The following is an 11,166-nucleotide window of genomic DNA, read 5'->3' on the forward strand; positions in this document are numbered from 1 at the left end:
TGTGAAATGCTCTGAAAGTGTTTATTACCATTCAGAAGTGATAAAGATACAGACACACAGTACTAACACACACACACATATATATATATATAATGAAAAAGATATTTGGAAAAGAAGGTAAATGAGAGCATTTCCTTCTCCCAGCAAATAAAGTTTAGGAATATTATTGCACTACATGTCAATTCAAATCCACAGTTTCTTGTAAAAAGACTTATAATTTTTTACCATTTACCTATCAGTCTAATAAAAAAAGCATAGACAAGTTACAGAAGACTTTTCAATTCTAACTGGTTATTTTTAAATTTTATCTCAGTAATTGTTTTACCAAATTAATTCTTAATAATTTTTCTATTCTTTGATGATATTCCATACCTTTGAACTACATGGGTGCTTGTAGTAAAAAAATTCATGAAAAATATAATATAAACATTCCTTCTTTTAATATCTTCAGAAAAAAAAAAAAGTTAGAAATGTTCTACCATGGACTACAAATGCATGGAACTAGATCTGGGTTTAAATGAAATAAGAAGAAGAAGAAGATGAGCTATATATATACACGTACAATATATATATATATATATGCGTGTGTGTTCTGATTTTTGCTCCAAAAAGTAGACAGACTGCTGATTAGTTTGAGACAGGTAAAAATGAATCCTTGTTCTTCCTTATACTTATTATTGGAAAGCCCACGTTGAAGTAGATTCAAGGCCCAAAAATGAATCATTCAATTTTTGTCATTTTATAAAGAACATGTTCTTACAATGTTCTAATTGTTTTATTACCTTCAAACATATAACTAAGAGTAAAATGAAATATTTAACTTGAGAACTATATATGATCAAAACTTGGGTTTTAATTGGATTTTTAAATCTTTTATTGAAATTTGAATTTTTAATTAGGTTTTTTATATCTCATTACAAAGGTTTTCTATTTTGATTAATAATTTCTCTTGAAAGACATTTTATTCAAGGTTACATTAAGAATATCCTATCCTCTCTCTCCCTTATCTAGTTTTTTTATAAACAATAGCTTAAACCCGAAAGTTGATTCGGTAAGTGAGCTTGGGTAATGGGTTCAAGATATTATAAATTCCTATTATAATATGATACTAGACATTATAGACCTTAGATTGTAATTCACTATTGTAATATGTGACACTGATCAGAACATCTAGATAATAAAATTTGTGATATCAAATTTTATACTTTAAAAATATATAGTTGTTCTCTCTCTAAAAATATTCAAGCTATCTATTGTTGATAACTTTAAATTTGTTATCTCAATCTTATACTAAAAAAAAATAATACATGATTGTTTTCTCTCTATATAAGGATTCAAGCTATTTACTATCAGTAACTTTGAATTTGAGCTTTGAAGGTTTAATAATTTAATTATGAAAAGTTGTGTTGAGCTAATAACACTTGAGTTTGCTGGACTATCTATATAACTGCTTATTCTCTCATTAGATTGTGATCCTTATTCCCTCATTAATTTGAATATCTCTAGCAATTGTTTGTTGATATTTCTTCATTAATTGAATAATGTGCTACTCTTATAACTTTATAAAAATGTTAGTATTTATACTAAGGATTATCTCCTATAACTAAAAAAAGTAAATAATTAAAATTCGATTCACATTCACCAAGCATTGCGTTGGTTTCTTCTGTTTTTTTTAGATTACTTTTAAGTTTAGATTGCTTGTTGATCTATTAAATTCAGTATAAATACAAAATTAAGGTTTATCTTCCTAATATATAAGTTTTTGGACAAAGTAATTCGTTGAGGTTTAACCTAATTTTTCAAATAAAATCTTAAATACATGCTTCTTCTTCACTAAATACCTTCAATTGTCAATTGGCTTCTAAAAATGTTCTTGTAAGAATGTTTAAGATTCTTATATATAAGTTTTTGGTTTCAATCTTGTAGTTTAATTTTAACATAATTCAGTATATGTAGTCTTATACTAACTTGACACAATTTTGTATATCATCTTATGTTAGAACTTAAGTTCTACTTTTTTTTTTCCTTTAAAAACTATGCACTCTTTTAGGCTTTTGAACATAAAATACTAAAATTTTAATATTCAAAAAGTAGTCAAATGGTTGAAAATTAAAATAATAGATTAAAACTAGTAATTTTAGGTCAAATGACAATATCTCAAAATCATATACTCATAAATTATTTTATCTATAAGAATTGAATTAAAACAAAACCAAATCATAATAACGAGTAAAATGCAACCTATCCTATTTGCTTTAAACTATGAATACATAAATATTTTAAACTCTAGAAGTGTTTGTAAGATCTATTGACCAAAAAGCAAACTAAATCGAATATCCTCTAAATTAAATCACATGAGAGATTTTATTATTCTTTTAATGCACAAGGAAGAGTAAAAATAATCAGTTCAACAGAAATATCTGATATCTATATTATTGCATAAAAACTTAAAAGATTTTAAAAGGACGTTACAAAAAGAATTTTGTCTTTTCTTCTTATCTACTGTTGACGGTTATCCATTATCAAATACAACTATCCTAATAATACATATATTTTAAAGTTCAACATTAATTTCAAATTTTTGAACTTACTTTTTCAAATCTTCATTGTCGGTACTACAGTGATATGAAAAAAATTATTTTTTCGTTGTAGATTAATGACTTTTAAGATAATCTTATAAAAATATTCAATGAGAACAAAAGAAATAAACCATTAACAAAATACAGTCATAAACTTTATGATTTATGAAAATCAATCGTAGATTATGTAATTAAAATAAAAAAAAATGAAAAACAAAACTAATATTTAACATACCTTATAACAAGATAGCATCAACGAGAGGAGACGATAAGAGGGGCGCCGCAACTCTTAGTTTCAGTATGTCATGAAGAAGATTTAAAGAGAAAATAAAAGAAGAGAAAGGGGCTAGGGTTTTGACGCTCGTTCGTTTTTTGAATCAATATTTGACTACATTCAATGTTTGATGATTTTTCTATATATGTTCTTACTTTTTATATATATTGTTAACATATAATTTATCTGTATTTTATAAAATTTAACACGAAATAAATACTATTTTACAATAATTTCAAGGATACTATAATTGAATCCGAAATCAAAATGTATGCTGATATATACATATTTTCATTTAATATATTGTCTTCTTTTCATTTAAAACATAAGAAGTGGTAGTATCATGGGTTCAAACATAAAATTTTGTTTAGGAACACCGAGTTTTGAACTTTGGTAAATTTTTGTTCTCTAAATATTAACATTTAAAATCGTTGAAATTTTTAATACTCCCAATTAAATTGTAAGCTCGAATGTAAATTTTTTCACTAGTACAATAATTATATTGTTGATTTATGAAATGGTGGGATTATTTTAATTAAGTATAATTTAAAAGAAAATCCAATTTTCCAGTACAAGATCTTAAGACATGATTTTCAAATCCAGTCATGATAGATTTTGCACATCTGCAATATGTACAATTTCATTTGTCAAAAAGTCCACGCACCTCTTCTCCCTAATGAAAAATCCAGCCTCTCCCAATTAATTCACGACTAAATTATGTGTTTGGTTCTCGGGAAAATGCTGGAATCTATCATTACCCACTGAAAATACATTATTAAATCTATTGAACTATCAAAATATAAATTATTTTTCGTAAATTTTATGTGAAATATCTAAAATACCCTTATTTATCCTACATTGTTCATTATATAAAACACTTGGTAACCAGATTTTGATATTGAACCCGGTTCATTCTGTTTCTTAATTTTTTTTTTTTTAATATTAATTTTTATTATTTATTTATAATTTTATAATTAAAATAAAATAAAATAGTAATTATAATTAACTGTTTACTAAAAATTTATTATGATTAAAATAATACGAGGTTTGTCTTGGACGTTACTTTTGCACCTAATTGAGAAAATGTTGTGCGGGAGGAGAGACGTCGTTTTGATTGTTCCCTTACCCGGCAATTCAATGTGGAGAAAAGTCGTGAGTCATCAGGATCGACGGCTATCCTGGCACCCTGGGAGTAGTTTATTATGGATGTCTGACCTCTCTGCAGGTCATCAAAATCAACGACTCTCGTTAATCGAGATTGTTGATTTGGCTGGTCCTGGGCTGAATTATTTATGTAAGCCCAGCTTTTGACACAGAATTGTAAATTTTATAATTAATTTCACTCAAGTAAATTAATTAATTATTTTTTAATTAAAAAAAAAGGCCGAAAAGTGGTAAAAAGAAGTGGGCCAGGGGCTACGAATGTGCAAAGATGGCATTCTGGCAAATAGCAAAAACAATAGTTTATTTTAAATTTTTAATGAAGATTTATAAAATAAAAATTTAAAGCATTTAATATTCAAATATTACGCAAAATATTTTAACCAACAAAAAAAAAAAAATAGTACATGTGGGGTGTTAGATACTACAAATAAAATTGTACAGCTTCCATGGATTTAAACTTTACCGCTGAATTACAGTGCCTGAGATAGAGATGGGTCAAGCACAGACTTCAACTTCCAGTTTCTTCTTTCTTCATCATCATCATCATCACCAACCTCCATTAATGCTCTGCAACTTTCTCATACTGCTGACAAGAAGAACATCGCGACAAAAACCTGCACTGCCATCATCAACCAACTGGACTCCTCTCTTTTCATTATTGCCCACACACACTCTGTACCACTCTCCCCAGATTCTGTGTGCTCCCAATTACAGATTCATCATTTCATTATTTTTTTATTATTTCCCATTAATAACCCATAAATATTACGTGTAATTGGATTCGGGTCATTGCAATCCCTGAAAATTAATTATTTAATGTATTGACAAAACCTGGGTTTGATCAAAATCCAAGATTTCCATTGACAGGAACTGACAAGATCCTAACAAATCGGTCAGCTACCAGCTTAACAAACTTCAACAATCCCACGTTTACGCCATTTTATTAATACTTTCCCACCTCCCAAACACAAACAAAACCCACCCGACCCACTACCCGCTTTTTCCTTCTAACCTCATCTTCCTTCTTATCCGACCCTTTGGACTACTCGTTTACTAAACTCGGAAACGTTTCTCTCTTTTTCTTCTTCAATTTTCTGTTGGGTCTTAATCAAAATATCTCTTAATTATACTCCACTGCAGAGATACTTTAGTGGAAGTATACATCAAAAAAACGCACATATACGTATACACACTGGATCTTTTCTTACATTTCTTCTTGATCTAAAACCAGATATTCCTCCCTATCTATAAAGCGGAAATTGGTACAGGAAAATAGAATCCAACTAGTTAAGCTTCAATTTCCATCATACACGTAATTATAAATGAAAAGAAACCTACAAAAATAAACATCCCAAAAATGAGGAAGAAAAAAGTGAATGTCTCAATCCAAGAAACACTAAATTAGAAACAAACTTTTCCTCCATACCCAGATTTCATCAACTGTACTCCAAAATTTTTTTTCTTTTTCTTATTTTATTTCTTGGGTTTTTGGCCAAGTACCAAATCTTTCATGTATATATACAATTCAGAGAGCGGAAGTAGAAAAGATTTAGAAGGAAAAAAAAAAAAAAAAAAAAAAAAAAAAAAAAAAAAAAAACTCTCGCACTCAATTAGTCATGATCTACAATCCTGGAACAGAGCTGTACTCACTGTAAAAATCGGTGACTCCGGAAGCAGCCCAGAGCCGTTGATTAAACTCGTCCTGCATCTCATCAGGCACGAAGGGGGTCCTACAGAGAGGGCAAGTCTTCTGATCATGGTCCATCCAACGGTCTAGACACGCCCGGTGGAAAATGTGCCGGCAGTTCCTCAACCACCTGATCTCCTCTCCGCCCTCGAACTCGTACAGGCAAACCGCGCAGCTCTCAGGCGGGTCCCCAGAGATTCCCGTCAGATCCTCGAACTTGATCACCGGCAGGATCTCCCGGATCAGAAGGGCCGACACGGGCGGCGTGTCTGGCATTCGGGTCGGGTTTTCGGGCCACACCGTATCCGTCTCGAGGAAATCTGAGAGGCCGAGGTAGTGGAAGAGCGAGAAAATGAGGTTTCTGATGAAACCCAGAAGGGACAGCGTGTGCACGAAAAGCTTCGGCAAGAAGACCTCTGTGTACCCAACTGGAAATCCCATGGCTGAAACTTCTTAATTATGGAGAAAAGGTGATGAACACGAATGATTTTAGAGAGAGAAAGGCTCGTTTAAATAGAGCACGAGCAACTTCTTTTTTAAGGTTTGAGAGAGCGAGAGAACGTTTTGAGAGGAGAAAGAGAGGTAGAGAGAGGAAGCTTCGGCTGCAGCCATTGATTCGATGCTATATAGTGAGGATGCGCTGTTGTTGATAGAGTTACCGCCTGTGAGATTCTTTCCGATAACAAACCAATGGACATCTAGGTAAGTGGAGACAATTTACGGGTCCCCCATTGCAAATTCCAATTAACTTGGCCATGATTGGTCGGTTAGAAAAAGTTTTGTAAGGTGCGATGATAGACTGAAAGCAAGCGAAGGCTGCGTTTGGCTGCACTCTTGAATTAATTATAATAAGATACTACTAGTAGCGAGTAACAGAAGTTTGCATACGTGTCACGTGCTGTAATTGGAAGGGACCGGGAAACGAATGCTTAATTTAATGTTCTACTTAGCCTAATTATCTTTCCGTAATTGAGATTATCCTGTATTGCCCTTAACTAATTTTAATTAGATTGTAAATTATAACGTGCCAATAAAATATAACTCTTTAGAGTATTGAACTTATTTTTTAGTAAACTATTAATTAAATTATAAATTTTAAGTGCTATTTAAATTATATTTGCACTAAAAATAATTTTAAATAATATATTTATCTGTTTTAATATATTAATTTAATCGAATTCTTCTGTATTTCAAAAATACGTCCTTACGAGTAACTCTCCATTTTATGCAGTTAATTATTCACCAGCCTAAATAAAAGGTATTAAATGATTAATCATGTATTTTGAGGAACCGTACTAATTAGCACTCGTTAAATACTATGTTAATTCAGATAATTAGATACTAAAAATAATTTGAAGATTAAAAATATTAATACATCATTAAAATTTGTAATCTCAATTATAAATTCATTAAGATATCTCAATTATAAATTTTAACTCCGCCATCATCTAAAATTAATTTTAAATATTTGATCTTCTAAATTTAAATTAAATTGGGATGAAATTGATTACTATTTTGTTGAATCATATAATATATCTTCAATAATCAAATTATTAAAAAAAAATGTACGAATTATATTATAGTTTTCAAAACGTAACGGATATGTACGTAAATTAAAATTTTAAAAAAAAATCATCTAATTATTTAGAGGTCGTAAATCTTTAACTATTTGAAACTAAAATGAATAGCAAATGGAATTGAGAAAATGGTAAAAGTAAAAAAGTGAAAATATTGTGGTAAATGAATAATTTGGAACATGAAATTAACCTAATTTAGAATTAAATTAATGAATATCCCCCCCAATGTAACAAAAAGTGGTTTGTGCACGAATATGTATTAGTGATGAAATCCATTATTTGAAAGCGTCCCGACTCCGTGCCCATTCCTAATCATTGTTTTACATACCACCTACCTACTATTTTTATACACACTAACTTTAAATTATATATGATTTATATTTTAATTAAATTGTGCATAGATTCACCTTTGTCTAATATCTTTCCGCTTATATTTTTTATTCTTTAATCATTTTAAATACTTTAGTTCATTAATTGCAAATTCCCAATTTTTTAAATAATCTTCTCGTTTTTTTTTTGTTTAAGAAAATAAAAAATATTATTAGTTTCAAGAAATGATGATGTTCGAAATCATCGGGATTTATTACTTTAATTTGATTTAATCATTACATTAATTAATACTTATATACTCGTGGCATAAGAAGCTATAAATTATCATCATTTGTCATACCATATTTATGGAATAATTAATTAATAGCTTTGGGATCACTTAATTTAATACACCTACGTGTTAGAGTAAGCTTATTTAATAATTTAAACCCTTTATGTCTTTTTTTCTTTTTGGGTGTTTCATGTTTGTGTTAATTTTAAGGTTTTGTTTATATACATATATATATATATATATATTTATTTAAGATGCACCCACAAATCAATTTTCTATTTTAAAGCTTAAAATGAGACAAATTAAGTTACTCTAACAATAATTTTCTCTTATGATGTAGAAGCTCGGAATTCAAATAAAATAATGTATATTTCTAAATGCGAAAGCAAACAATAATATAAGGATTTATATTCATTACACAATAAATTGAAATGCCAAATAAGCTTACAGGAATATCCATTCTACATTTGTTTATAAAAAGATAAACGGTAATTAAAAATAAATAAATAGATATCCTAGGGTTTAACCATTTACTAGCACTTGAATGAAGTCCATATGGTAAATTACTCACAACCGTCTTACTGATCAGGATCTGAATCTTGATTTTTTTTTATTTAAAATGATTAATAAAAGAGCGAGTTACACCGCCACAGTAAGAATATCACACTAATCATTGATACAAAAAATCAAAAATTAGTAAAAATTATAAAATAACTAATGGAACTCTTGATTTAAGTAAATAATTTTAACTCTAAAATGTTTTATTCCATACTTATCATTATAGGTTTTCCTGAAAACAATCTATAAAAATAAATAGTCAAGTAACATTTTAATTTCGTACATAAAATCAGTAATTCTTTCTTTTAACCTACTTACTGAAACCCCTGTGGGTCCATAAGGATATCATCTACTCATGGACCCAATATCAAAATTTGAATATTAACCCGACCATTCTCATATCTCGTCCGGTAATGAGCGCAAAAAGCACCATCACCTCGATACCCCATCCGGTATGAGGATGAACCACATTTCCCTACACTCTTCCGGTGTGGAACTTCTCAGCCCTGTTCGATTGAGGTAATGTTCACGGTAGGGTTCCTTATGTATAACCGTCCACCCTTTCCTAGGATGTCTCGTAAGCTTTTATTTATTTAGATTATCATCATCCAAACAACCACCAAAACATATCAACATCTCATTTCATATTCAATGATCAATTTGAGCAACATTTGAGCAAGTGATATAGTTTAACATAACCAAGTAACTAGATAACCAAATAAACAATACAGGAGGGATCAAATAAACCAAATAATCGAGAAGATCATAAAATCTATTAATATAATACGCACAATATAATAGTAAGTCATTTAAGCAGTACAGAAAAATAAATTAGGAATTAGGACAAATAATGAACTAACCGGTTGTGTCTCTATTAGTGACTTGTAATTATTTTTAAGATTTTTCTATTTTTTTTACAAAACAAACAATTATTAATTATTAACCCTCAATTTATTGTGACAGAGAATAGACAAGCGATCCTTACCCAAATCAGTGTTTTGCAATACCGTGCTACCCACTACACCTGACGGGACCCGAGTTTCTTGAATTTTTCCTGCATAAATTGAATTACTCGTCACATACCCAAAAATATCTCAAAAATTGAGAATCGATGTTGAAATCCCTTTTCGGCCAATTTTAGGATTCCAGCACAATGGTGCCATATGCTCCAACGCTGGCTCCATCGCCCATGGCGGTGGTTCATCTCTGTCTAGCCGGTTTCAGCCGATTTTGGCCAGTTTTACACTTATCCTTGCAAACAAATACGTTAGGAGGTCACGGTTGGCCAGAAAATAAAAAAAATGAACCTACCAGCAGGGGTCTCTCGGGGTGCGATGGCTCCACCGATTCTCCTTCGCAGTTAGAGTTTCTTCTTCGGCTAACCTGCACAGAAAAGAACGATGAATACAATGATTGAAAAATTGTGTGAAACAGGAAACGAGAAGGGGATTTTCAGAGGGGTTCTAAGGTTTTGGTCGTGGCGGCTCTACCAGGTTTTACCTGCGGTTTCTGGCTCACCTGCTGTTCCTTTACTCCGATATGGCTACAGGGGGACTCGAAATCGATTTTTAAGGGAGAAGGGGATATTTTTATCTTTTTTGGCGATCGGCGGTGACTTTAGTGCAGCGTCAGTCGGAGTTTGGTCTTCTTCTTCACCGGTTGGTTCTTCTCCTCCGACGAAGGCAAGTGCGACTGGGGTTAGGGTTTATTAAGATGTGATCTTTAAATACTCATCCCACATCGATCTAGTCCATCTATTTGCGTCGACATGGAGCGAGGAGAGTCATCCGATTGTTGCCTATTTAGGTCGATCGCGTGGGTGAATTTAGGTCGTTCATCACAATTGATCTCATCCGTCCGATCGGGCCTAAAGAAGGAATGCATCTGAGTCGTTTGTGTGCGTAGGACATGATTGGGACTGTCGGATCACCAAGCACGCGGATCGCCCATGTGGTGCCAATGTTAGCGTGTTTTGCCACACAGCGTGCTCTGATTCGCCGTGGTTGCTGACTGGGTTGTTCCACGTGGTCAAATTTCTCTTTTTTGTGATTTTACCCCATGTTTTCAAGTTTTTTTTTCAAAAACATCCCTTTATTCGAATTTCACTCATTTTTTCCAAATTTATTTTCAATTTTGTCCCTATTTCATTTTTTTCAATAATTTAAATAAAATAAAATTAATTATTTATATAATTTTTATAAATTAAAAAGATTATTCCTGACCAATTTTTGGGATCGGGTATTACAACTCTCCCCCCTTAAGAAAAATTTGATCCCTCAAATTTATCACCCTCTCACTCAGTTGAACATGTGGGGGTATTGGGCTCTGAAGTCTGATTCTAATTTTTAAGTTGCATCTTTCTGAGTATGATTCTGCCATATGACCCTGACGAAAAAAATTTCTCTGTTGCAAAATACTCTGCTCTTTCAATCTACAATGCCTACTAGTATCTCCTCATATGATAGATCCTCATATAGTAAAAAGGGCTCATAGGATAGGATGTGTGAGGGGTTCAGGTTGTACTTGCGTAGTATAGACACATTAAATATATTATGTATCTTGGATAGCTGGAGGTAGTGCTAGTCTGTAGGCAGACATACCAATCCGGTCTAAGATTTCAAATGATCCAATGAATCAAAAATTTTATTTCTCCCTCTTATCAAACCTACTAATTTTCTTGAAATGAGTGACCTTAAGAAACACTCGATTGTCTTTCTCAAATTCTA

General features: G+C 31.3%; 1 protein-coding gene across 1 annotated transcript; it reads right to left on the reverse strand.

Annotated features, from left to right (window-relative positions):
• Nucleotides 1-5,448: 5,448 nt before the first annotated feature.
• On the reverse strand, nt 5,449-6,319 carry LOC110820950 (RING/U-box superfamily protein). Its single transcript, XM_022050594.2, has one exon. The coding sequence runs from the start codon at nt 6,143-6,145 to the stop codon at nt 5,639-5,641; it is 507 nt and encodes a 168-aa protein (XP_021906286.1). The 5' UTR covers nt 6,146-6,319; the 3' UTR covers nt 5,449-5,638.
• Nucleotides 6,320-11,166: the final 4,847 nt, after the last annotated feature.

The sequence above is a fragment of the Carica papaya genome, chromosome 5 (assembly GCF_054855325.1).
Source record: "Carica papaya isolate Zhongbai chromosome 5, ASM5485532v1, whole genome shotgun sequence".
In the NCBI taxonomy this organism is placed as follows: Eukaryota; Viridiplantae; Streptophyta; class Magnoliopsida; order Brassicales; family Caricaceae; genus Carica; species Carica papaya.